Source organism: Rhinolophus sinicus, linkage group LG09 (assembly GCF_036562045.2).
Source record: "Rhinolophus sinicus isolate RSC01 linkage group LG09, ASM3656204v1, whole genome shotgun sequence".
Taxonomy (NCBI): domain Eukaryota; kingdom Metazoa; phylum Chordata; class Mammalia; order Chiroptera; family Rhinolophidae; genus Rhinolophus; species Rhinolophus sinicus.
The window spans coordinates 20,801,054-20,828,914 of NC_133758.1; the positions used below are offsets into that span (position 1 = coordinate 20,801,054).

The following is a 27,861-nucleotide window of genomic DNA, read 5'->3' on the forward strand; positions in this document are numbered from 1 at the left end:
ACCTACTTTTTTATTCCATATGTCATTTAATTCTCTTTTAATCCTAGGGGATCACTTCATAGACTGTGCCTTAATTTCTACACACTGTTCTCTTTTCTGGAATGTTCTCCTACCTCTGCCCCACACTCCTGGCTGCCTGGGAGCCGTAGAGCTCAGCTCCAGCATCCCATTCTCAGTGGCATCTTCTGCCTGACCCAGCAGAGCCCTTGCCTCCTGGCCCTGCTTCCAAGAGGCCCTGTCCACACCTCTGGGCTCACACTTAGCAGTAGTGTTAGGTCTCATCTTTACTTGTCTGTCTCCCACTCTTCTGTGAGTTCTGAAGGCCAGGAATCCCGCCCCTGTCACCCCCATTTCTCCAGCCCTGAGCAAAATGGGTTTCCCTGAGGAAACCTGGGGACTGGCTGCTGGGGTTCAAGATCCAGCTCTGTCTCAGTTTCCCCATTTGAAAACTGGGGTATTGGTGATAACAGTGCCTACCTCATGGGGTTTTGGGGAGGACTAAACGAGAGCCCCGACCCAAATATTTAACTGGCACTCACTGACTCTCTGTTTCTAATTTGATTCTGTTGCTGTCAGTTGGAGGAAACTCAGAATTAACCCTTCGTCTCCCATATGTTGTATCTCTGTCAAGTTGGTCCCTGTCTGCTCCCTCCCCAGCCCCTGTCCCTCCCACACATACAGGGCCTGGGGCATTGTTGGTAATGAATTTGTGTACATTCTAGAGAAGCAGCTTCCAGACAGTGCTGTAGCCACTGCCAAGCTCCACAGCCGTCCTTGGCCGCTGTGTGAGACTCAGGAGCATAAGTCAGGACTGGCCTCCTCGCCTCCCTCAGGGGCCAGGGGAGGGAGCACATGGAGCCCTTTTTACCAACCTGTCGCATCTCCATCACTCTGCCTGGTGTGGCCAAATGCTGCTCCCACTCTGACTTTAGAAAACCGTCCTCTGGAAGCTCAATGTGCGTTCACATCGTTTCCCTTCTGTAACCGGGCAGCACCCCTGAGCTCCATGGGGGAGGCCAGGGTGAGGGGATTAGGCTGAGTCAGGAAACTCACTGTCTGGTGCAGCAGAAGTTGATAGCAGAAGTTGAGCTGATCATGACCTTGGAATCCAAGGATCCACCCTGGGACCAAAATATTGAAGTGGATTAGCTGGCGAACATCACAGAACCACAGAGGGTGTGGGCAGCAAAGCAGCTTCACAGGCTCCCAGCCTCACATTAAGGAAGAAACAAGCTCAGAGAGGGAACCTAGCTGGTCCAGGGTCACCTGTAACTCAGGCACAGGGCAGAGGTGAACCGTAAGTGCACACTGCACACCGGACCATTTCTCAGCCCTTACACCTCACGCTTTTTCCCAAAACAGAACTCGGCCTTCTCTACTCCAGCTGCTGCCCTCTCGCTGGCCCCCACCTTCCCTCCTCCCACTGTGAAGCCCCCTGGCTTGGTGGCCATGGCACCGCCCTGGGAGGCCCTGGGACAGTGGCCTGTGGGCAGAGCACACTCAGAGGCTGGCCAGGGGTGCAGCTGCTTTGGTGCCTTCTATAAGAGAATAAAATATCCCCAGGAAGGTCAAAATGCCACTTAACCCAGGTGTCCACACACAACCGTTGAACAACTAGCAAAACCGAAGCCATTCCCACTCCTTCACAGGAGCTGGGGTCTTTGGGTAGAAACACTAAAAAGAACAGCACCCCCGTGGCTCCTGTGTGGCCCCCAGCTCCCACCCCCAGTGAGGGTGTGACTGCAGGGAGGACAGCAGACCAGCCAGGACCCCTCCTGAAAAGGCAGCCAGAGGGAGCGGGATTCGGAAACACAGTAGTACCCGGCCGAGGCTGTTTATGGGAGACGAGTGATTTATTTTATTATATAAATTTTCAGTGGTTTAATAAGGTTTAATAAGCCTCCCAGGGAGGTTTCAGGCTCAGGAAATCGCCTGTAATAAACATGAGTAGTAAATCCTTTATTTTGAACATAAAGAGGTATGCAATTTTTCTTAAAAGGAAACAAGTCTCCCCCTTCCGCCCACCTCACCCTCTAATAAATAAAGGATAAATAAATAATTAAAGAACAACAGCTTGAAGGAGCCCCACTTTATTTGTCGGGCCAGCCCACCAGAGCACCAGCCATAGGCAGTGGGACCCTCCCCACAGGCGTGCCCTGCCAGCCCTCATTCCCTCCAGCTCACTGGCAAGGGAGGGACATCCTTGCCTGCCGAGGCTTAGAGAACCTACGCTTTCTATCTTTCCTGGTTACCGGACAGGAGAAATATCAGTGGCCTCAGGAGACATGTGAGTTGTCCCGCAGTCATTTAACCACACTGTGCTGTGACCGTAACCTCACTTAACTTGTATTTCTTTATGTATAAAATGGGTGTAATACTGGCCTCACGTGTCATCCAGGAGGTGAAGTGCTTTGAAAAGAAAAAGGCTCTAAGCCACCCCTCAGGCGAGGGACAGGGTGGCAGGGGCTCCAGCACCCCTACTTTGGGTTCCTGGCGAGTAGCTGCTGTGAAGAGAAAGGGGTTTCTCTAGTGGGTGAGGAAACAGCTCAGACTCACCCCCGCCCCCCATCACCAAAGCCCAGATGTGGAGCTGCCCCTCACTTTTCCTCCTCCATCTGTCTGGCCACCTTTGGCAGTACCCCTCCAGTCTGTCCCAAGTGTGTGTTTCATCTCTGTAAGGGATGAGGGAGAGAGAAGCCTGCCTGGCTTTTGTACCTACTCCAAACCCCGGTGGGTGGTCCTAGACCTTCTTCTGATAAAACCAAACCAATGCGGGTGTGGGGGAGGTGGAAGTGGTGATGATGGGGGGGATGGAAGGGCTGATGATGGGGGGGGGGAAGTGCTGATGATGGGGGAGGTGGAAGTGGTGATGATGGGGGATGGAAGTGGTGATGATGGGGGTGGAAGTGGTGATGATGGGGGATGGAAGTGGTGATGATGGGGGTGGAAGTGGTGATGATGGGGGTGGAAGTGGTGATGATGGGGGATGGAAGTGGTGATGATGGGGGGTGGAAGTGCTGATGATGGGGATGGAAGTGGTGATGATGGGGGTGGAAGTGCTGATGATGGGGGATGGAAGTGGTGATGATGGGGGAGGTGGAAGTGGTGATGATGGGGGTGGAAGTGCTGATGATGGGGGATGGAAGTGCTGATGATGGGGGTGGAAGTGCTGATGATGGGGGATGGAAGTGGTGATGATGGGGAGGTGGAAGTGGTGATGATGGGGGTGGAAGTGGTGATGATGGGGGTGGAAGTGCTGATGATGGGGGAGGTGGAAGTGGTGATGATGGGGGATGGAAGTGGTGATGATGGGGGTGGAAGTGCTGATGATGGGGGATGGAAGTGGTGATGATGGGGGTGGAAGTGCTGATGATGGGGGATGGAAGTGGTGATGATGGGGAGGTGGAAGTGGTGATGATGGGGGTGGAAGTGGTGATGATGGGGGTGGAAGTGCTGATGATGGGGGAGGTGGAAGTGGTGATGATGGGGGATGGAAGTGGTGATGATGGGGGGGTGGAAGTGGTGATGATGGGGGGATGGAAGTGGTGATGATGGGGGGGTGGAAGTGCTGATGATGGGGGGATGGAAGTGGTGATGATGGGGGTCGGGGGGCAGATGGCCAGGGATACAGTGTGGTGCAGTGGACAGAGTCTGGGCTGCACGTCAGGAGGTCTGGGAATGCTTTCCCTTCCCTAGTGCTGTGACCTTGGGCAAGTGGGTTCACCAGTGCGAGTTTAGGTGTCTCCTCAGAAAAGCAGGCCAAATAATTCCATCCGTACCCAGGGATCCTGGGAAAATGTATGGAGAAAAGGAGATGTGAACAAGCTTTTCTGAGTATAAAGCTCAACAGGCCTGTGGTACTGTTAACTTGGGGCTTCAGCAGAGAACAAGGAGCAGTTCTGGTCATAGGAGAAAAACACTCAAGCCCCCAGGTGTAGGGACACTGAGAAAACCTGTCTGTGACTGGGGCAAAGACCCAGGAGTGCCTGCCCGTCAGACCTGGCTTGTGCGCTGGCCCTCACATCTTGTTCTGTGGGTGGGGGGACTAGGCATGGGGCGGGGAACAAAGGGGGAGCACAGTGTTGTGAGTCAGAGTGGGGCTGCATTCCAGCTGTAAGGGGACCTCTGGTGGAGGAGGGAAGCTCAGAGCTTCTTTCACAGAAACCAACCAGCTCCAGGTCCTAGGCTTGAGGCAAGCTGGGGACTATGGACTCCGGGCATGTCCTGGCAGGGTGGCAGAGCGGGGGGCCAGCTTCACCCAGCTGTGGGTGCTCTGCTTGGGATGCTCTGGCAGGTGGGGTGCAGGCTGGAAGTTGAGGTGGCCCTGCCCAGCCTCCCAGCCCACACGTCTGGCCCCGACCTCTGGGGCAGCTGAGGCTCCAGGGCATTCTGGGGCCAAGGGGTGTGGCTGCCCTGCTTAGGGGAACTGCCAAGGGCAGGGCGGGGCGCGCCCAGCAGAGATCCTCAGGGCTGGCCAGCTGCTTGGGCCAGACCTCCCTGCCCTGGCTCCTGCCCACCACTCCCTTTTGGGTTTCAGTGCCTACACAACCACAGGGACTAAGTAAGAACCTGCTCAAAGGATACAGGTAGCTGCTGCCCCACCTCATTCCCAAGTCTGAAAGAGAACCCAACCCCTCTCTGCTCCTGTGCAGCCCCCCTCGCCCTCACCACAGCCACTAATTCTGCCAGGTGGCTTTGAAGCTGCAGACTGGGGGGCAGGGGGAGCAGGAAAGCTGGAGGCTGGAAACAGTGAGGCCACTCCCAGGGTAGTAGGAGTCTGCCGGCTGGGGCCAGCCTGCCATGGGGATTTGGCAGACACAAGCATCCTTCTGAGCCCCAGATTTGCTGAGCTGAGCAGGATTCAGGAAGGCGTTGGACTTGTGGATCATAGCAATAAAATTGTCCCGAAAGTCACACCACCAAGGCAGCTGGGGAGGACAGGAAAGAGGTGGGACTCAGAAATCAAATTCCTGTCTTGATGTTTCCTAGCTGTGTGACTTGGGGCAAATCCCTTAGCCTCTCTGATCCCCACCAAATGGGAATCATAATAATGCTCTCATTTATCAGGGTCTTAATGGCATCCCGGGGATGACACAGACATAAAAGAAACAGACCTGCCCTGAGCAAGGGCAATTATTCACAGTTACTTCCCCGTTTTCCAGATAGGCAAACTGAGAACAGCAGGAGTGTATAATGTACCTATACCCCTGCACTTCATGTTCCTGGTAAAACCACTCCTATAACATGGGTCTCCTATTAGCTAGGCAACCCAGCACACGGCTAAGGGCATAGGCTGAGGTCATAGGCATCAGAACACCCTACTTCTAGTTCTAGCTCTGACACTGATTTGCCGTGTGACCTTTCCTCTCTGTGCCTCATTTTCCTCATCTATACAAGGAGCATAAAGTGGATACCAGCCTTGCCTGCCTCCTAGGAGTACATGAGACAGGAGGTATGAACGAACCTTGATGCAATGCGCTACAGGTGTCAAAGGTGGCCCTGGAGCTCGTATGGGCCGTGCTCAGTGTCTTTGCTTTCATCGTGTGGATCTCTGCAAAACTATGAGGAAGGCAAGTTGGTTCCCAGGATGGTCCCACCTCCCTCTGCTAAGACACCTATTAGGCAGAGTCTGTGTCCTTCCTGGACTTCATAATTGCTAACATTGGTTGAGCACCTACAATGTACCAGGAGGCACTTTATGTGCCTTCGCTCATTTGATCTGCACAGCAGCTCTGCGAGGTCACACTATTATTATCCCATTATGCAGATGAAGAAACTGAGCTCAACGATGGAAATACCCAGTCTCAGAGGCCTCAGTGGGGGAGCCAGGTGTGTTCCCAGGCTGTCCCAGAGCAGAGCCCTCTCCCTCCATCCCTTAGCGTGGGCCCTCTCTGGTCAGATGGCTGTCAACCAACCTCAGACACGTGCTGGCTGAGAACAGCTCCTTAGGCAATCCCACTCAGGGTCCAGCGTAAACACATTTACAGCGGGGACTATGGAAACCCAAAGCCTTCTCCCTTCTACCTAACAAAATCTTCTCTATCCTTCAAGCTCAGACATGGCCCCTCTTCCTGAGGGCCCCCAGCCCACAGGGTCTCGTGGCTTTCTGTCCATAGCTCTCATGTGCTCTCGGCACTGAGCCAAACCCCCACCACCCACCGACATGCATGGGTCTCGGCTCTCTGGTGTACCTCCCTCAGCACCGGCTCTGATCAAATCTCTAAAGTAAGAGACAACTTTTTGGAGGTGTGGGAGGAAAATTCAAATCCTGGGCCAGACGCTTGCTGGCTTGTGGCATGGGGGCGAGTCACCCTCTCCATACCTTTTCTTTCTCCCTAAATTGTAGGTGTTGCTACAAATATGTACTATTCAGAAGTGCGCTGGTTGAGAAAGGATTAGAGGTGTGATGGCTGACATGTTATAGGCAGTCAATAAATGATAGCTAGTATTGATCATTATAAATCCGGCTCGGTATGTTTGCTTCATTTGGTGATTAGAATGGGACAAAAATAAGAACAAAACTCAAATCACACTCCAGAAACTAATACTGGAGGACTTCTAGAGCCAGGTTTCTGTCATGCGTTGCTGTGGGGTGAAGGCCCTCGCACCCCTTCCGATCTCCCCACCCCCACCCTCATCCCTTCTCTGTTCCTCTCAGAGAAGCACTACCTCCTTGTCATTAGCTGGTAAACTGAGGGCAAGACCCCTTCCCTTGGTAGGGAGAGAGGGGAACCGAGGCAGACAGTTGAGCCTAGAAATGTTCTCATTTTACAGGTGAATAAACCAAGGCCAGAGATGAGAAGTGCTGCCTTTGGCAGGCAGGGCTCCTTGGACATGCCTGAGCTCTAGAACCTTCCGCTGAGGGCAGAGGCCGAGGGCAGCTGCGGAAGAACTCATAACCTCTGGAATGGTGACCACACCTGAAAAGGTTTCACCAGCTCTGCATTCTTCCTCTTGAACCTCCTTCCATTTCTAAGCTTCTCTGCCTCTCTTTCCCTCCTGCCTCTTTTTTTCTGATCTATCTGTATATGCTTTTCTATCCCCTTTCTACCAGAGGTTCGTATTTTGCATCAAGCCACTCCTGGATGTTCAGAGGTGTTTGTTTGATGTGTGTGTGTGTGTGTGTGTGTGTGTGTGTGTGTGTGTGTAATTCTCTTTCCTGAGTGTGTTATTCTTGGAGACAGAACGGCCCTGGCTTGGGCAAGGGGAGGGAGGGCCTCGCCACCCCTTTGGGACACTGCTGTCTGGGCCCTCCAGGGCACAGGAGTCTTCTTAGGATCACCAGGGAAGCTCCCAGAGAGCAGGACGGGGGCACTTCTTCCCAGAGACAATGAAACAGCAAAGGCAGCCGGGCCTCCTGCCTAGAAAAACAGCCCCCAGCTGCACAGTTACATCCCCTCCACCAGGAATGAGACAAAGGCTCCAGACCAGGCCGCAGTGGGCAGACCAGCCTTTGAGTCCAGGGTCACCCAGGCCTGTTGTCACCTTCTTATCCCGACCCACTTCGCGCTTCTAGCTTTTCACGGTCGTGATACTGGTTATTAGATTTCCCATGGCCACCAATGACGAGATGGCCACAGGAGCCCAGAGAGCTGGAGCAGCTTCCCAAAGTCTCACAGCTATGGGTTCCTGATTCCCAGTCTCAAGCCAACATGGCTGCAAAAGCACTGAGACGGGACATTTGGCCTAAGAGACAGCAGTCTCCATCCCTCAGTGAGCTGGGATGAGACACTGACCACCAAAACCCGGTCCAATGGGTTCAGCTCCTCTATGTAAGAAGGTGGGGGAAAGCTTACGGAATTGTGGGAATTACCCCCCTGCACCCCAAAAATAAAAAATGTTTAAGAACATTTTTGTCTTTAAAGGAATAAGCAAGCAAGAAAACGTGGCTCTAATTCCCTGAGGGTTTACTTAACAGTCAGAGGGGCATTTCATTCACAGTCTTTTCAGATGAGAGGGTCCCTCTGGGGCTTCATGGGAATTAGAAAACAGTGTCATTTCCTCAATACATATTTAGTTTTTAAAGAAACTGCTAAGTTGTTTTCCAGAATGACTGTATCATTTACATGCCCACCAGCCATGTTTGAGGGATCCAGTTTCTTCACACCCTCACCAGCATTTGGCGTTGCCACTCTTGGTGATTTTAGCCCTTCTGATGTGTGTAGTGGGATCTCACTCCTCTTTGGTGCATCTTGCTAGATCTTTCGCGTAGTTATGTCCCTGTGAGCTCTGTTAGAGCAGAGCTTTCTTGGTCTGCTCTCTGTGCAGCCCCAGTGCCTGGCACAGGGAGAAACCCAATGACTACTGAGGAAACAAATGCGTGGCCTGTGGGGTCTCTGGCCTTTTTACAGATGAGAAGGCAGGGAAGAAATGAGGCATTCATTCGTTCTGGGAAATCTCCTGAGCACCTGCCCCGGTGGGATTGCTCAGGGATGGAGAACGGGGGAGGGAGGAGGAGCGCCCAGGGCCCTGCCCCCCCCCCCAGGTCCCTGGGGCCTGCAGCCCTCAATGGGGGCACATATGGTGGAACTGGCTCATCCCGTTTCTGCCCCCTCCCACTGCATCTGCCTTCCCAGGGCAGAAACATCCATAAGATAAATGTGTGAGGCTCCCCAACGCTCTTCCCACTGGGACATGGGCCTTTCAGATTTTGGTTTTCTTTTTGTTTTCTCCCCACTGTACTTGCACCAGGGTAAGGACCAGACCTCTGCAAGGATTTATCCATGGGTCACGATCAAGCTCTGCCCTCAGGAGAAGGGCCCTCCGTGCTCTGGCATGGACAGTGAGGTGGCTTTTTGTCCAGGTTGAATCTGCGGGTGTTTGGCTCCCTGAAGGGAGGGCGTGCCTGTTGCCCTGTCCTACGCGTCTCCCTCCCAGTGGCTCCACTGGCTCCACTTGATGTTTAACATGTACAATGCGGAGGTGTCTCAGAGGGGCTTCTCCCTGTGGGAGATAGGATTCCCTGAGGGTAACGGAAGACAGACATGATCAATAACTAACGATGCACTGGAATTTAATATTGAAGTTAAATGTTTATGTATAGGTGACACGGCTCACAGACATACATACATAGGATGTCAGGATTTCAAAGGGAAAAAAAGATCAAACATGAAAGGAAACTTTCACCAACCAACTAAGGTGAAACCAGAGGAAGGTCAGAAGGCAAAACATATGCCCTAAAAATGGGCCACAAAAATGGGTCTTAAGATTCCTGGTAGCTGTACCAGTGTGCTTGGGCTGCCACAACAAAGTGCCGCAGATGGTGTGCCTTAAACAACAGAAATTTCGGGGGGACACAGTTCTGGAAGATAGAAGTCCAAGATGAAGGTGTAGGCAGGGTTGGTTTCTTCTGAGGCCTCTCTCCTTGGCTTGTAGATGGCCGTCTTCTCCCTGTGTCCTCCCGTGGTCTTCCCTCTGTGTATCTGTGTCCTAATCTTTTAGAAGGACACCAGTCATACAGCATTAGGACCCACTCAGATGACATTATTTTAACCTTAATCACCTCTTTAAAGGTCCTACCTCCAAACACAATCACATGCTGAGATAACTGGAGGTTAGGGTTTCAACCTATGAATTTGGAGGGAGACACGACTCAGCCTGTAACCGTAGCCAATAGTAGCCAAATGTTAGTGTGTAGCAGGAGTCATAGGATTTGTGACATAAACCAGAGCATTTTCCCAGCAGCCACACTGAGTCATGAGAGAACACCCCTCCTCGGGCCCTTGACCCGCAGACGCTGTGGAAGTGCGGATGCCATCCCGTCACTCACAGAGCAGTTGAGTGTCATGTGTCTGTCCACCCTGCTGTCCCCCATTGCACGTTAGCATAGTGGAATTCGGTGAAATCACGCCCACAAGAAGCGTCCACAGCCTTTGCTAAATAGCACACGCCAACTGCCCCATGAGAAGCCCAACCCCAAGAGCCTGTGGGGTCCAGGAAAAGACCCCGTGGCACAGTGAAAAGCCCGTTTGTGAGCTGGGCTCTGCATGGCCGGTGGGATTTGGAAAAGTTGAGAGGGAAGAGGGCGGGCTTCCTGGTGGAAGGGAAGCCTTCTGTGAAGGCGGTGGTGGTGTGGGCCAGCACGCCACCGGCCTGGCCTCCCTGGGCCAGCGTCCCAAGAGCTGGGTGTCCCGCCTGAGAACCTGTCCTCTAACCCTGCTCTCCCTCTCTGTGTGTCCCTGCAGGGCTTGGGCTGAGACCATGGCCAATGGCATTGACGAGCTCATCGGCATTCCCTTCCCCAACCACAGCAGCGAGGTCCTGTGCAGCCTGAACGAGCAGCGGCATGACGGCCTGCTCTGCGACGTGCTGCTGGTGGTGCAGGAGCAGGAGTACCGCACTCACCGCTCCGTCCTGGCCGCCTGCAGCAAGTACTTCAAGAAGCTCTTCACGGCGGGCACCTTAGCCAGCCAGCCCTACGTCTACGAGATCGACTTCGTGCAGCCCGAGGCCCTGGCCGCCATCCTGGAGTTCGCCTACACCTCCACGCTCACCATCACCGCCTCCAACGTCAAGCACATTCTCAACGCTGCCCGGATGCTGGAGATCCAGTGCATCGTGAACGTGTGCCTGGAGATCATGGAGCCCGGCGGGGGCGGCGGGGAGGAGGACGACAAAGAAGACGATGACGACGACGAGGACGACGAGGACGAGGATGAGGAGGAGGAAGAGGAGGAAGAGGAGGAGGAGGAGGACGACGACGACACGGAGGATTTCGCTGATCAAGAAAACCTGCCCGACCCCCAGGACATCAACTGCCACCAAAGCCCTTCCAAAACGGACCATGTCACGGAGAAGGCCTACTCAGACACACCCAGAGACTTCCCGGACTCCTTCCAGGCCGGCAGCCCTGGCCACCTGGGCGTGATCCGGGACTTCTCCATCGAGTCCCTGCTGAGGGAGAACCTGTACCCGAAAGCCAACATCCCCGACAGGAGACCCCCCTTGTCTCCCTTTGCCCCAGACTTCTTCCCACACCTCTGGCCAGGGGACTTCGGTGCCTTTGCCCAGCTGCCCGAGCAGCCCATGGACAGTGGGCCGCTGGACCTGGTCATCAAGAACCGGAAGATCAAGGAGGAGGAGAAGGAGGAGCTGCCCCCACCCCCACCCCCGCCCTTCCCCAACGACTTCTTCAAGGACATGTTTCCGGACCTTCCCGGGGGGCCACTGGGCTCCATCAAGGCGGAGAATGACTATGGTGCCTATCTCAACTTCCTGAGTGCCACTCACCTGGGGGGCCTCTTCCCGCCCTGGCCGCTGGTGGAGGAGCGCAAGCTGAAGCCCAAGGCCTCTCAGCAGTGCCCCATCTGCCACAAGGTCATCATGGGGGCCGGGAAGCTGCCGCGGCACATGCGGACGCACACGGGGGAGAAGCCATACATGTGCAACATCTGCGAGGTCCGCTTCACCAGGTGCGCATTGCAGCCCCTGGGGGGAGGGTGGGGGGCCCAAGGGGTGCTGGGAGAGGGTCGGAGGCCGCTGGATGACAGCAGGGAGGCGCATGGGGGCGGGATGGAGAGAGACCCAGTTCATGGGAGGAGGCCCGACTGGATCCTAGATACCCTTCGAGTTCATTGATAGAAGGCGTGCTAGGCATTACCTGGGGTAGTGATGTTCAAGCTCTTTGTAAGAGCTGGAATATTTTCTTAAATACACTAGTAGGTGGGAGGACTAGATATAAAACAGGTCAGAGCAGAGCTGTTCTGGGTAAAGTGAGGGGCCTCGACCGCTTGCTGCCTCGGCCTCCCTCTCCCCTTCCCCACTGGAAACCCACAGAAGCCGGTTTGAAGCTCCCCAAGGGAGTGCTGCCTCTTTATTTGATCTTAATTCAGCATACCAGGGTCTGTCCTAAGTGTATCACATACACTCTGCCCCCAGCCGGGCCCTAGGAAGGCAACAAGGTGCTGTGTGGCCTTTGTTTACAGATGAGCAATCCATTTCCCCATGGCTAGGTGCCACGCTTATGTGCAGATGGAAAATGGCAGAGCTGGGACCCGTGTGACAGCAAAATCTGTAACCACGGGACTGCAGAGACCCCTGAGCCCTTTAAATCTCTTTAGGGTCAGACCTCAAGGATGGGCCTCCTTTTACAGTCTCCTCCTTATTCTCCATAGTAGGAAGAGGATTCGCTTTTATGCTGTTATAAAATTTGAAATCAACACATATAAACTTTTAATCTTCCCCAGACTCCATCCCATTCAGTGAACATGTGTTAGGAACCTTCTCTGTGCAGCAGCAGCTTTTGTAGTCAAAACTAATGGGTGGGATGTGGGGGAGTCAGATTTGTCCACTGCTAGGTGGTGATGGGCCTCCTGGGGGGAAATACAATGTTGGTGCTGTTTGTGGTCACTGGTGTGAGGCTGACCTTTCCAGCCATGTCCACAGTGGGGAGAGTTCTGATGGGTGGCCTGCCATCAGGGCTTGGTGGTTGCAGTGTGTCGGATATGAACAGAGCCTGGTGGACACCTGCCCTGTGACCATGATGTACTAGACGAGGTCCTTTCCCTACACTGCCACTGTCCCATCAAAGAACTCACCCTGAGAGACTCACACTTACGCAGGGGGTGCTGCCATCCTTGCTTACCTTCTTGGAAATTTATCAGTGGGAATGGCTGGGGGCTCATTCTTTGGATTTTCCTCGGTGGACCCAAAGTTTTGGTCTTTGAGGATAGAGTGAAAATTTTGGAATCAGGTTGAATATCAAATCAGGGGCCATGTTTTCTTTTTTGGCGGGGGGTGGAAACAAGATGAGTCCTAGAAAAGTAGTGAGGCCTCCTCTGTTGGGTGGCTTGAAATGCTACGGGAAGTTGCCAGTGAAGGGTATCAAACATATGTTCCGGTGACAGTGGCATTGTTACCATAGCTCGGCAGGCTCCTCCGGTGACTGTTTAGAAAGACAACACTGATTGTTTCCAAGTCGACTTGGGGTGCCCGCACAGCTGCTTCTATGAGGCAACCCACAAACAGAATCTCTCCCCGACGCTTTGAGCTGACAGTGGAGGGAGACTCCCCAGGTGCAGAGCAGCTGGACCCCAAGTGCCCGAGATTCCCCTGCGCCCAGATGGCCCTCATTGCTGGCCCCGCCACTCTGATGCTGCTGTAGGTAATGCTGCCCCCACCTTCTCCTGAATCACTTAGCCCCACAGGGCCGGGCTAGGACCCCTGAACGAGGCTGACAAAGCCCAAGATAGCAGAGGGAGCTCAACCAGAGCGCAATCCAAAGTCAAGTATAGTTCATCTCCATCCTGTGAGTCCCAGCCCAGCTCCAGGGATCTGACACTCTCCACAGGCCAGGAAAGCCAGTCCCTGAGCCACCCAGTGTGCCCCCTCCTGCCATCCAGAGTCCACCTCCCTCGTTTCCATGCCTGTCCCCTATGCACATGGCTGCCACTGAGATACCTGTCCCTTCAGAGGAGACCCAGGTGTATGGCTTCGGTAGGATGCGGGTCTCAGGGTACCACACCGTGAACCTGCCTGGCACCCCACGTCCCCATCTCCTTTCCCTCCCTGCCCTGCCCCTCCAGGCCTTCCCCACACATAGCTTTCTGTGAGGGTCACACCAATCCGTGGGCTGTGCCTTCCCTAGGGAAAGTTTTCATCTCGGTCAGTCACTACGCATAGACTTCTCGCCCTCCTGACACTGGAACATTCTCTGAGTGGGCCTCCGGGTTTGGGCAGCGATGTTGGGTGGTACAGGAGGGCTGCATTCCAGAACGCTCCCTTGCAGCACATTCCTGATGGTCACTTAGGGTGGCCTCTGTGCCTGCTGTCTCTCATCCCTCCAGGTCAGATGAGCCAGTGGGCGGTTCTGGCCATCCAGCCGTCTGCCCTGCCCTCCCTCCAGTTTACTCAGGCTCAACAGATGGACAGCCATCTGGGCCCCCAGGCCCCTCTCCAGCCACAGCAGCTGCATTCAGGCCTCCATCAGCACCTTCCCCTCACTCGTTCCCATTGGGCTCTGACCGTCCTGGGAAAGATCAGAAAAGCTCTAGCCACCCCACCCACCCGTTCCCCAGAGCAGAGACACTCCAGAGTGCGGGAAGGCTGGAGGAGATTGTCCCGGCTTCTTTAAATAAGGGGCTGTGTTTCTCATCGTGGGCTGTGGTTATTCGTGTCGAACTCCCCCTACCCCCACCCCCTTCCCTGGCACATTCTTCAGAATCTCTGGTTCCTTGCTTCCCTCCTGCCCACTCCCTGGAGCTGTTCTGCAAGGATTCTTTTTGGTCTTTGGAGAGCCCCAACCCCGGTCTGTCTAGCTTGGGGTTTCCTGTGACTGCCTGTCGCCAAGTCCCCTGGCAGCCTTTCCCTGGGGACCTTCTCTGTGGCTTGCTTCCTGCAGCCACCATTCGCAACACCTTCCCTCTCCTCAGCTGGGAGCTCTTCAGAAGCCACTTAAAGCAACAGCTGCTGCCTCTTTGACTCGAAATTCCCAGACTTCCTTGCAAGGCCAAGCCACTCCCTGGGACCGACCCTCCCCCTGCAAAGTGGCCTTTGGCACAGGCTCTGAGTTACAGCTTCAGAAGCCAACTCCCAGAATGTCCACACCCGATGGGGACATCATTCCTAATGACTTCAGCAGCCACGAAAGGGGGAGGGGAGACCTGGAAGTCCTTCCAACAGAGTGCCTGTGCCCCTAAGCCTGCCTGCTGCTTTCATGCTATGGTCCTGCGAGAATAGAGATGGAGGCATACCCAGCGTGACACTGTCTATTCCTGGGTGTCAGGACCCTCACCTCCAAGCTGGCGCTAGATTTCAGCCAGTTCCACTAGTTGTCCCACCACTGATTGTTCCATATATGAAACACCTCTGGAGCCCCAAGCAGGGACTCTGACGCTTCAGTCAGCCTGTTTCTATGGCCCCACGCTACCCCCTCCTCACGCTGGCCACCGCATAATCTCTCAGAGGACTCTGAGTCCCTCTGCCTATGCCGGAGTCTGTGTTTCCACTCCCCCGACGTGGTCCAACATCACCATTTTCTTTCTGAGAAAAACTGGTGCCTTTACTGGCTGCGGAGAGACAGCTCCTGCTGCAATCAGTCCCATCAGCTCCAATTTGGGAGAGAGAAATAGCACCTACGCAGAGGCAGTCTGGACCAAGAGTCCCCCAGGCCCTTCTCGTCAGGATTCCTTTACCTTCTCTTCCCAGAAAGGCTGAAAGCAGGGTCAGAGGTCAGGACCACAGGGTTCTGCCAGATGTGGCTCCTAGGATAGGCCTTGAAGAATAGGGAGCAAGTGAGCCGAGGGAACATGAGAAGGTGCTTGTCCCACCTGCATGCAGAGGGATGTTGCTGCATTTGGTGGGCATTTTCCCTGCCCCCCCCAAACCGCAGGTGGCCCTCTGGCTCTCATCACCACCAAATGGGCCTGGCCCTGGGCCGTGAAGACCTCAGAAGACTAATTCCTCCTAATTCCTGCCACATTGTTCCTTGAAGGCAGGCAGCCTATCGGGGAAGCTCCTAAAGAGCATGGCTGGGCAGCCTGCCCTCCTGCAACCCCCTGCCACACCCCCGCTGCCTGGCTGTCCGAGATGCTCTTTGAGAAGGGACCAGCCCCGAGGAACACAAATCCCATCCCGTCCCTGGCAAAGGATGGATAACCTCTATACCCTGAGAAGTCACTCTTTGGCGAGTTTCCACTGGATCCCCTACCAACATCCCCCAAAAGGCTGCAACTTCTGGTCTCCAACACCCGCCTCCGGTGTGAGCCAAATGCTGACGCTTCTACAGCCGGTAGCCGTCAGCTCTCCCAACAAGGCCAGGAGTCTGGTTTCTTTTTTGTTCCATATTTTCCTTTTAGTCCTCCCACTCCTGGCAGCTCTGGGGACCTTATTAAGATAATGTAATGTCATTAGCAGTGGCAGCAGGAAGAGAAGTGGTCTCAGACCTCCTGGTTACCAAGAAGTCTGGGAAGATGGTGCTGGGAAAGCATTAGCCTGAGTGGGGGCCTGAGTGCAGGCTGAGGACCCCAGGCGAGACCCGGGGCCCTTTCCTTTCACGCAGGGGGATGAGCTCATGAGGTCGGCCATATCTTCCTCAAAGATGAGCTCTCCCGGCTGGAAGGGAGATTCTAGATTGAGGCTTCGGTGCATGTGACCTGGCTGGTCGCTGGTGGAGGGCACAGGAATGAGATGGCAGACAAGGGGATGGGAGAGAGGGGAGTGTTGGACTTGCAGTTGGGGCAGTCTGAGACCTGGCCCCACATCCAGTCGTTGGTCAGTCAGTCAACAAACACGCCACGGACACCCGCTCTACATTCAGGGTTGTGCCCTGAGCAGAATACCAAAGCACCTGACAGGGTCTTCTTAAAGCGGGTACCGGTACCATCCGTGCCCCGTGCTGGATGAGGGCTGAGAAAGCAGCGCCTGGCATACACACAGTGCTGCCGGATGAGTGATTGTAGAGCTCAGTATCTCTCAGGGGACTGTGGCACCTCAGAAAGAGCACTGGGGGGATAATGAGGAACCCCAGGCTCCGGGCCCGGTTCTGCGTCTACCCAGCTGTGTGACTTTGGCCAAGTCTCCTCCCCTCTCTGGGCCTCCCGTGTGTAACAGGAGGGGGTTGGAGCGGGTGCTCCCTAACTAAGGTGGCTCCCAGTTTTCTGACTCCATTCACATTTCACTCAAGACCAGGAAAGTTCTGGACACACGACTGCACCCTCTTTGCCTTCGTTTCCTCATGAGAATGATGGAAACCCGCCTCATCAGCTTCAGTGAGACAAGGCATTACCACCTGGTGCACGGGAGGTGCCTGACCCATGCTAACACTGAAGCATGTCCACGAGCCTGCCTTTCTTTCCTGCATCAGCCGGGGCCGTGCTGCTTGCCCTTGAATTTGCTGCCCCGTGCATCATTGCACTGTCTGGCCCCTCACAACACAGGGCTCCAGGAGCCAGAAACGTGGTGGGGTCTCTGTGGGCAGGAGGGCCCCCAAGGGAGACAAACAGCATATGCGAGGCTGGCCCTAGAAATAACATGGTGGCTTCTGAATAGTGTTCCCATCTGCGAGGAGTACCTGGTAGGGCAAGCAGGGGCCACAGACATTGTGGACAGAGAGACGTGGCCTGCAGAGCTCGCGACCTGCTGGGAGGGCAATGCTGACACTTTTGGGGCCATTAGTGGGCAGGAGAGAATGACCCTGACACTTCATCTTCTGCTGTTCCATCCTTGTCCCTCAGGGGACCTGGCTGGAGGCACAATGTTCAGGTCACAGGTGCTCTGGGAAGTAAGGGCAAAGGACAAAATCTGGATGGACAGGGAAGGATTTGTGGAGGACTGCCCTCGAGTTTGACCTTGAAGAGTCAGGGGTATTGGAGTGGGAGACATTATCAGGCAGGGCAGTTTGCAGTAAACTCAGAGATGAAAGAGATGGGTGCAGGGAGGAGGAGGGCTGGAATGAGGGGCTCCCAGCTGGACAGGAGGAGCTTGCACAGCTGGATCTCTGGTGGAACCCTGAGGATGGAACTTTGGTGTCCAAATGTTAACAAGATAAGCCCAGAAGGGGAGGAGCCAGGGTTTACCGAGCACCCATCCCATAATATGACAGGCTCTGCATTGGGGGGGGGCAGGAGGAGGGAGGACTGGAAGTCCAGCTTGTGGCAATAGGTGTTCAAAGATGTAAAGGGGAACAGGTTAGCCATGTGGCTGCAGCACTACGTACGGGAGGGGCGGGCGCTGGCAAAGTAGATGGAGTGATCTTCTGTCCCAGCTGTCCTGAGGTATAACTGACATACGACATTGTGTGTGTTTGAGGTATACAACGTGATGGTTTGATACGTGTACGTATTGTGAAACGATCTCCACAATAAGGTACGTTAACATCCATCACCTCACATACTTCCCTCTCTGGTGTGGGTGTGGTAAGAACAGGTAACGTCTACTCTCTTAGCAACTTGGAAGTATACACTACAGTCTTGCTAACAGTACTGTGTTTCCCCGAAAATAAGACCAAGCCGGGCCATCAGCTCTGATGCGTCTTTTGGCGCAAAAGTTAATATAAGACCCGGCCTTCTTTTAATGATGTAAGACCCAGTCTTATTTTAATATAAGACCGGGTCTTATGTAATATAATATAAGACCCGGTCTTATATAATGTAGTCTAATATAATATAATATAATATAATATAATATAATATAATATAATATAGTATAATATAATACAATACCGAGTCTTATATTAATTTTTGCTCCAAAAGACGCATTAGAGCTGATGGGCCGGCTAGGTCTTATTTTCGGGGAAACAGGGTAGTCACCAGGAGTCCCCAGAACTTAGCCATCTTGGAACAGGAAGGCGTGAGCTTACAAAGAGCCTTGAAAGCCATGCTAAGGGGTAAGGTAACACATAGGCCATTGGACAGGGGAAGCCTTGGAGATTTAAGCAGAACCAGCAGACCTCTAGTCCTGAAGAGAAGTGACGAAGAGCTCAGTTCATGAGATTCCAGCTAGAACGCTCTCCAACGACACTCATGCTGCCTCCTCGAGCAGCTTAGATTTGTGAAGCAGGAGTAGAAGAGCCATATACTATATGAAGCCAACTAGGCAGAAGGAGATTCAGTATAAGCCCATTACTCAGATGCAAACATAGAACACCAGAGGTCAAAATGATGCACCCCAGCCTTCCCATTTTAGAGGTCAGGAAACTGAGGCCCAGGGCAGCTAAGGACCTGATCTAATTTTTGGAGCGTGCCTGGCACCGGGGCCCAGCCCTGCCAATGCACGCGTGCATTATAACCATGTGAAAGGTCATTACAGGAATAAGGATGCTGTGAGTTTAGAAAACTCTTCCCTCTCTGGTCCTTGGTTTCCTCATCTTGAGAGTGAGGGATGTGGATCAGATCAGTATTTTCCAGGTCCCAGGAAGTATACTGTGATCATGCAGGTTACGGGGCCCTCCCACTCAGAACGTGTTAATGTCCTCCTGGTCAGCGAGACGATCTCTAGGTTTGGTTTGGTTTTGTTCCAGAACTAACTTCAAATGAGCTTTGCCCACTCTACTTACCCCTCTGCCAGCTCCCATACAAAGCCTCCTTCAGGGATAGGCCGCTCCTGCCAGGGCTGAGCTCCTCCCAGCACAGGCCTCAGTCTTCTGGGCCCAGAGGCAGAAAGCTGGCTGCACATGCCCTGTTTCGATTGTTCTGGTCTGCACTTTCTGGGGCAGCTCCTTAGGCCTCCTCCTGAGAGTCCCAGGTCTGAAAATACACCCCTTTTCTACCTCAGAACAGCTTGCAAACAAATCACGCCCCAGACAGCCCTCTAGGCTCCTCTGCCCTCACGGACTGGAGGGCTTTGGGAAAACGGTTTCACTTCTCCGAGCCCCAACTCTTCCTCTAAGTAAGGAAATGTTTCCAGGAGTGTTGAGTCTACTCACACAAACCCGATGCTCTCATGAGCCCCGGACAATAGGAATTAATGTCTGGCCCCAGGTTCAGCTCTGTACAGAGCGGTTAAGTCACTGGCCTAAAGGTTACCCAGCAAGTCAGCAAGTTAGTGGTGTGTCTGCTACTGCAGCAGGGGTTCCCAGAACCCTAATGGGGATCCCCACCCCTACACCATACCTTGCCTCTGAATAACAACCTTCCAGGTCATTAAAAGGGTATATTCACCTGCCCATAGCAGGTGCTCAATGGAAGGAAGTTATAATCACCTTCTCAGCTGTGCAGCATGGCTATTGGGATACAGATGCTCTCTATCCACCTCACTCTTATTTCCTACTGGGGGCTGGGAGCCAACAGGCCTGAGTCCCACCCAGCTCTGCCATTACCCTCTGGGTGACCTTGGTGAGTTCCCCTCCCTAGGCCTCAGTCCGCCCACCTGCAGAGTGAAGGACTGAGTAGTCCAGGCCCCTGGTTCTCAAGGTGGTCCGTGGAGTAGTTCCCGCAGCAGCAGCGTCTGACAACTTGTCAGAAATGCAATTCTCTGCCCTCCTCATCCCAGACCCACTGAATCAGAATCTATGGAAGTGGGGCCCAGCACTCTGTGTTTCATCAAGCCCAGATAATGGTTCTGACGCATGCTTAAGTTTGAGACGCACTGGCCCAGATGCCCTCTAAGGCCCCTTCCTGCTCAAACCTCCAATCACCTGGGTGAAATGAGGATTACAGGTGCCATAAGGGCAACGCTGGGGGAGAAGGGAGCACGGGATGTCACAGCAGGGTACTTTGCAGCCTGGGGGTGCTGGTGGGCTGTGGGAGGAGCAGGGACATGGAAGAAAGGAGGGTCTGGTCTGCCCATCCCACTCGCCACCCCACCTCCACTTCCCAGGAGCTCTCCAGCAGCCTTCCTTTGAGCAGGTCTGTCCTCCCTGGTCCTCTTCCCCCGGTTCCTACCAGTGTACATGAGAACATTCTTTCCTCTGCTGTCCTGCCCCTGGGGAACTGGTCCAAAAATAAGAGCCAGTGAGACCTCTAGTGGCCAGGGGACACCAGAAGCCCAGGACCTGCTCCCGCTGTCCTGGGGTTATGTTGAGGGTGATTTAAATCTGGCCATTTTAGGGTGGATGCCTGAGCTCCACATCTGCTCTCACCTCAAACCCAACCCCAAAATTACAGGCAGACGTCCCACCCAAGCCACACCTGCGGGGAGGAGGTGGGAGAATGGACCCAGAGCTTCCTGGCCTGCCGGGTCTGGGCAGGGAGGACTGTAGAATGATCGTCAAGAGGCGTCCTTGCAGCCTCGCAGACTCCACCTCGACCAGGCTGAAAGGGTCCTTTAGCTGGCTTATGCGGCGTTCAGTCTTAAGGAAAACTGACCCTGACATGTCAGTTTTCCTTTCAAGACGACCAGGAGGTGTGTTGAATCTAGCACAACACAAACCCAGATTCTCTCATCAGCTCCAGACAATAGGAATTGATGTCTGGCCCTAGGGTCGGCTCTGTGCAGAGAGGTTAAGTAACTTGCCTAAGGTCACCCAGCATGTTTAGTAGTGGGTCTGCAGCTGGAGCAGGGGCTCCCAACCCCCTGATGGGAGCCTCGCCCCTACACCATACCTTACCTCTGAATAATACCGCTTAAACCCTGAAAAGCTTTGCCTTAGATTAGGCTGCATTCTTGTTGCACCTGGCTCTTTTGTAAACCCTGGAATTGTCTGCAGACAAAGAGCAGAGCCCAGGGTTGGGATAAGAAACCACAGTTCAGGACACTTGAACCAGGTGTGCCGGCTTCTGTAGCCTCCCAGCTTAACGCTGAGCACAGACAGAGTTCAACCGCCCAGGCTGGGGTGGGCCCAGGGGCTCAGGGTGAAAAGCACCGGACAAACCGAAGGGAAGACTGTTGCCTGGTGAGAGTGGACATGAGATTAAGGTGCAACCCAGTATCAGAGGTCATTGCCCCATCGGAGGACTAAGGACAGACTGCTGACTGGTGGGGACCTGTCATCAGGTGTATTTTCCAGTCTGTGAGACAGGCCCCTGACAAAGAGTAGGAGCTTCATTACTCAGAGCTTACTAGTGGAAGGGGTTCTGGAGTGGGGGAGGCCTTCAGGACACTGCTCCCTTCTCCAGCCCTCTAAGCCAGGGATAATCACATCTGTTTGGATGGGGCAGGTGTGGAAGGTAAATCCTAGCAGGGATGCTATCATTGGGGTTTGAGCCCGCGACAGTAGGGAGCCATAGCAGGTTCTGGAGCCGAGGGTTAGCAGTGGCCCCTGGTGTTCCTTGCAGGGACTGACTCCAGCTCTGCATTGCAGGCAGGACAAGCTGAAGATCCACATGCGGAAGCACACGGGGGAGCGGCCCTACCTGTGCATCCACTGCAACGCCAAGTTCGTGCACAACTACGACCTCAAGAACCACATGCGCATCCACACGGGCGTGCGGCCCTACCAGTGCGAGTTCTGCTACAAGAGTTTCACGCGCTCCGACCACCTGCACCGCCACATCAAGCGCCAGAGCTGCCGCATGGCTCGGCCTCGACGCGGCCGCAAACCCGCTGCCTGGAGGGCAGCCAGCCTGCTCTTCGGGCCCGGAGGCCCCGCCCCCGAGAAGGCGGCCTTTGTGATGCCGCCCGCGCTCGGGGAGGTGGGCGGCCACCTGGGCGGGGCCACCGTGTGCCTGCCGGGCCCCAGCCCCTCCAAGCACTTCCTGGCGGCGCCCAAGGGCACGCTGAGCCTGCAGGAGCTCGAGCGGCAGTTCGAGGAGACGCAGATGAAGCTGTTCGGCCGCGCCCAGCTAGAGGCCGAGAGGAACGCGGGGGGCCTCTTGGCCTTCGCCCTGGCCGAGAACGTGGCTGCGGCGCGGCCCTACTTCCCTCTGCCCGACCCGTGGGCCGCGGGCCTCGCGGGCCTCCCTGGGCTCGCTGGCCTCAATCACGTGGCCTCCATGTCTGAAGCCAACAACTAGGCTGGTCCTTGTCGCCCTCGTCCACCTGCCCTGTACCCTCTCCCTCCAGGCCTGCACTGCCCCACCCAATGGCTCTGAACTTTTTATTTCAAAATCACAAGGGAAAAATGAAACAATACATATATCATCAGCAATGGTATTTTCCGGGCCTCTTGAGGCCCCTTCCTCCCTTCGCTTGTGTCTAAGATGGGTGTCTCCTCCCAGCAGGGGTCCTGCCTTCTCCCTGGCGGTCTGTCTCTCTGTCTCTCACACAGGAACTCGCGTGTGCCCGCACCTAGGAGGAGGCCTTCACTGGGTGGGTGCTCTAGAGCACTTTCGAGATGTGCTAGGGAATGGAGCAGGGAGGAGGGGCAGAGCCTGGGGCACACACCCTGCTTGAGCCCCAGGGCCCTCTGGCACAGTCCCTGCTGGCACTGCCTTGAGGGGTCTTCTTTCCAGCCTTCAGCTGTCGGTGATCCTTATGGGAAATGCCCTGTTGGCAGGGAGACTTCCTTGAGTCAGGAGACAGGCTTCTAGAGTCTGGGCCCATTTTTCCCTCACTGTCCTGTGACCTTGGACAGGTCAGCCCTCTACCCCGATGTCACCCTACTTTGAAGGGGGTTTGGTAATTTAGTTTTCTCTCTCCTGCTCACCCACCACATATACATGCCTCCAAAGACAATTTTTGTGAGGGTACCGGTAGCAGCCTTGCACTCCCCAAGTCGCTGGTGAAACCAGCTGTCCTACCAGATCTAGTTTTATCACATCCACCTGTATGTTAGCACAGGTGAGAAATGTATCCAAACTAGACACAGGTGACAGAGAGAGAGAGAGAGAGAGAGAGAGAGAGCTGGGCTAGGGCACATGGGCACACTCTTGGGAACTCCACGTATTATCCTCCTCTCCTCTCTGGGCAGGTCACTGTGGATGACTCTTGAGCACTTACCCCATCTCTACACAACCCCTGCAAAGCTCTATGGAGTTTCTTGGGACTCCTAAGGCCAACAGAGAAGGGATGGGGGCCACCTCTTAACACCTAGCAACTGCCTCCCTCCTCTCCCATCCCTGGAAACAGGCAAAAACACCTGGTTGCCGAGCTTATGTGTTTGCTTTTCGAGTTGTGGGTGTCTCAGGGCTTTGGTATTGCTGGTGACTTCCCTCTCTGCTGTGTTTGAACACCCTCAACTCCTTCCTCTGCACTCCGGGGACAAAGCTGGGGTGTGAGGCTCCCCTCAGGGCAGGGAGGCCCAGCCTTGGCTCCAATATGGGTTTGAAGGGCTCTGTGAGTTGGCGCCGTCCGCACACTCTCCCTGGTTCTCGACTTTGTAGCAGGTCCTAAGAAGGAAGACAGCTCTGCTGGCCCAGTGCCTTCCTGATCTCCTGTCCCCTTTCCTGCCCTTCCCTCCCGTTTCTTGCTGAGCTTGCTTTGTGTCTCAGCAGCCAGAAAAGGAGGAGAGCTCATCTGCACAGATTGCCCAGGGCTGGTGTCCCCAGTCCCGGAGCTGCGGACGCAGAGACGTGACTCTTCTTGTGGCCTTGGCTTCTTCCTGAGCAAACACAACAAACAAAAAGGCCAGAGAAGACGCAGACTCTGTCACTCCCCCAGCTCCCCAGAAGAGACCCCAAATGTCACACAGCACCAGAGGGAATTGCTTCGGACACCCTCTTGTCTTCAGACGTCACCTGCCTGGGCAGCCGCTTCTTAGATTCCTGTCTCCATTTCAGTCACTTGCCAACATGCCCTTGTCCCCCCATCAGCCACGGGACTGGGGCTGACCCGTGCTTTAAAAAGAAACAAGGAAAAATGAACAAATTGGAATCCGGTGGTGTTGGGGCTTTTGTTTTTATTTTGTAAAGGTAATGACTTCTTATAAACTCAATTTTTCAGATGACTGGTTAGTTCTCTTTGTTTTCTCTTGGCTGCAGTTTGGAGTTGTACATTGTAAAATATCCAAAGATGCTGAGTACTGTATGTTCACTAAGGACTTGAAGCAAATGGGTTGTGGGGTGGGGGTGTGTGTTTTGTTTTGTTTCCAATTTTTGGGGGGAGGGGAATGTTTCGATTTCCCTGTCTGTCTGTGGGAGAACTTTGGAATTTTTTCTATTTATAACTCTTTTTTTATGTGATTGATTGCTTTATGTAAAATGACACTCAACAAAGTTTGCCTTAGTGATTCAAGGGACAATCTTCCATAACTTTGGTTGCACGCCGCATCCCGCCAAGAAAAACTCTCAGCTAATTTTCTGGCCTATTTATTAAACAGTATTAATTGACTTGATTAAATTATACTGAGAGGTCGCACTTCTGTGAGAGGTGACAGCAGCAAGCCAGTCTGTAGACATTCATTGCATAAGGTTTTGACAATTGGGTGTCATAAATTTGCAATAACGTCGAAGACACCTTTACAAAAAACACAAGCCCTTGACCCTTATTTAATAATTTGAAGGGCAGTGTTTTGAGTAAAAGAAACCTACGCTTGCTCAACTCCCTGGAAAAGGTTGACTTTCCCCTTCTAATTCTCCTTTCAGTTGTCAGTGAGTGCTTGTGTGGTAGGAACTCAATTCTTTATAACAGTCTCGTGCATTTCAGCGTTTGAGCCACTGTTTGATCATAGGCTTTTGGGCTTCTGTGAGCCTGAGTGCAAGGGGTGTGTGTGTGTGTGTGCCCGCGCGCCTGCATGTATAGCCTGTGGTGTGTGAGCAAGGGAATGTCGCAGGGTTGCTGACTGTTTTAACACAGCCAGTCCTCCCAGTTCCCTGGCATGGCGTCCAGAGTGGCCTCGCTACCTTCCTGGCCTCCTTCCTCTATTCCCTGGCACTGGAGTTGGACTTCTCTTTTTCACCTGAGCCTCTTTCCCAAACAGGAAATGCTGGATCCCGAAAGAGGTAAGGAAATATATACTCTGTCAATGAACGGGGTCGATGCTGAACCCAGAGCACAGACTCTGACTAAAATGGTTCTTTGAACTGCGTTTTCTGGATGACTAAGGGTTATCCCAGAGCCCCTTTTCTGTTTTCGCTCCCCTTTCTTGCCATGGTAAGCACTCTTACAAACCTAACGCAGTATTCCTTGGTACAGAGGAAAGAACAAATCTGGCTTTCAAACCCAGACTCCTCCGGGCTGTGTGTCCTTAGCCTAGTGGATTCTCTACTCTGGTCTTCACTTCTCCCACCTCTAATAACCAAGGAGGTTGAGTCCATCAGAGCCTCTCCGGGTTCTCCACCCAAACACCCTCAGCAGAACGGGCCAGCCCATTGCAGAGTTGGAACTTGAACTCTAAAGAAATAGCCTGAAGTAACCTTCCCGTAACTGTAAAATTCCTCTGAAGTCTCATGTTTTGAATTTCATTCTATTACAGAATATATATGCACTTGTCTTATTATAAAAATATCATCCTGAACTATTTGTCCATTACATTACTTGCATTTCCCCCAGAACCTTCTAGTAACATCAGAGTGTTCCTTGGCTATCCTGCAGCTTTGAGAGGCCCCACCTCATGGCTGAGGTTTAGGGCTAAGCATAGCCCAGTGCCAGAAATCCGAGGCTGGATACTCGTTAATATCCTTCTCAGCTTGGGCATTCTAGGAGGGTTGGGTCCTCATTCTGGGGGTGGGTCAGAGATGAACATGGAAATGGGCTAAGGAACTGGGTGCAATGGGCCCCGACTGCTGGGTGCTCCTGAACCCCTCATGTGAGTAAAATCTCTAGTCCCGGCAAGGTGGGTGTTCCATGGAGATGCGCCAGGCATGGCCTGCTCCCTTGTGCCCCAAGGTGCTAAGGGAATTGGGGTGCTGACAGCAAAGGAGTCTTCATTAGAGGGGGAGGGAAAGGTAGAAGGAGACCGTGGGGGACAGGCCAAAGAAACGTGCTCCTTAACCTGGAGAATAGGCTTCAGGAATGCGTCGCCTCGGAACTTCTAAAGGTCTGTCAGGTAGAGGAAGGATTTTACCAAAAGTCTGGCCAACTTGAACCAATAGGAGAGAGATTCCTGAAGTAGCTGGGTGCCCAAATGAAGAAAGATAACTCTAACATCTGGAGTTGTCCTAAAGAGGAATGCGATCCTTTGTGGGGGAATGATCAAGCAGTCATTGAAGGGGTTCGACATCACCTTTGAAGAAAAGGTGATCCTGCACGGAAGGTGGGCTTTCGAGATGCTTCTCTTCTTGGGTCCCTTCCATCTGATTTGTGAAAAGGAGAATATATGTTCTCTTGTGACCATGGAAGAAAGACTGTGACAAGTGAAAAAGATGAGTTGGGACAAGTTCACAAAACTCACCTTGGTGGCTTAGAGACACATGCCACCACCCAACCAGTGAATGACAGTCACTTGGGGCAGAGAAACAGGGCTCTGTGCAGAAAAGGCCCTGACTCTTACTTTGAGACCCCAAATATGGGACAGGATAACGATAATTTGCAGGCAATGAGATGGTCTCTCATGCTAGTTCTTTCTCTGAGCCCAGGGCCTGCCTGCCCTTACAGAGGAGCGGGCAGGGCCTCTGGAAGGTCTCCACTGCCAGGGCCAAAGAGGTCCATGCCACATCCCGACAAACCACAGACCCCATCCCTCCTCTCCTGGGACCTCACCAGCTCTTCCTTCCTGAGGGTCCTCTGAGCTTACTGCAGCGGCATTTCTAGGAATGGTACAGCTGGGTGTCCCCCTGTGTGCACTGTCTCTTCTGAAAGCCAGGTGGCTTCTAAGGGAAATCGAGAGAGTGGGACAGGGCGGCCTTGTCTGCCACAGGTTCCCTCCTCTGCAGAGCCTGTCACTTTCCAGGAGCAATGGAGAGTCAGGAGGCCCTGCGGGAGGGAAAAGCAATCTGCACACAGACTGTGAGAGGCCCCTCCAAGGACCAGGGACAAATTCTGAAATCAAGCATATTTGTATCCAGTGGCCCCACCTCCCACCTCCCCAGTGTCCCCCTTTCTCCTCCTGGTGCCCCTCCCTACCCCAGCTGCCCTTCAGGATATGGACACCCTCTCTTCTCTTTGCCCTCCCCTCTGTCCAAAGCCTGACTGACCGAGTCACGGAGGGTAGAGGTGACTCACGGGCTCCCTCTCCCGGCCTTGGCTGCTCCCTGCTCCTCATTCAGGCTGGAAAGAAAGGCTCTGAGCCAAGCAATGTCAGGCCTCAAGCAGCAAACAGGAGGGGCAGATTTGGACAGATGGCCTTGAAATCATACCAGTGGGCAGTTACCAGCCTGCCGTGGCCTCCCAGCCCCACCCACCTCTTCCCACCCTGCCTCGGGGATGCAGGAAGCAAGCCTCTAGCCTCCTTCCCTCCTTTTAGGTTGGAAGCACCAGGACTGAGTCAAACGTGCATTTCCAGCAATGGATGGGGAGAGGATTCCCTAGGGAGGTCCCACTCACGTCCCCTCCTCACCATATCCTGGGCAGGGGCTGCTGTGACGTTCAGGGGTAGCACCCAAACGGCCTAACTCCAAAAAATGTAGGCCCAGAAATGGTCTGACAAATAAGGACAAGACATCACAAATCTGGACAATCCTGGAAAACCTGGAAACTGATCACTTTATCTGCAGACACACACACACACAC

At 53.8% G+C, this 27,861-nt stretch overlaps 1 protein-coding gene across 6 annotated transcripts in view; it reads left to right on the forward strand.

The window, feature by feature from the left end:
- Window positions 1–24,594, forward strand: part of ZBTB7C (zinc finger and BTB domain containing 7C) — a 325,652-nt gene extending 301,058 nt beyond the window's left edge. For all 6 annotated transcript variants that reach the window (XM_074340004.1, XM_019721283.2, XM_074340005.1 and 3 more), the window contains 2 exons: window positions 10,185–11,411; window positions 21,677–24,594. In XM_074340004.1, the coding sequence (XP_074196105.1) occupies window positions 10,201–11,411; window positions 21,677–22,328 (1,863 nt within the window). In that variant the 5' untranslated portion in view covers window positions 10,185–10,200 and the 3' untranslated portion in view covers window positions 22,329–24,594. The remainder of the gene's footprint in view (window positions 1–10,184; window positions 11,412–21,676) is intronic.
- The last annotated feature ends 3,267 nt before the right edge of the window (window positions 24,595–27,861 follow it).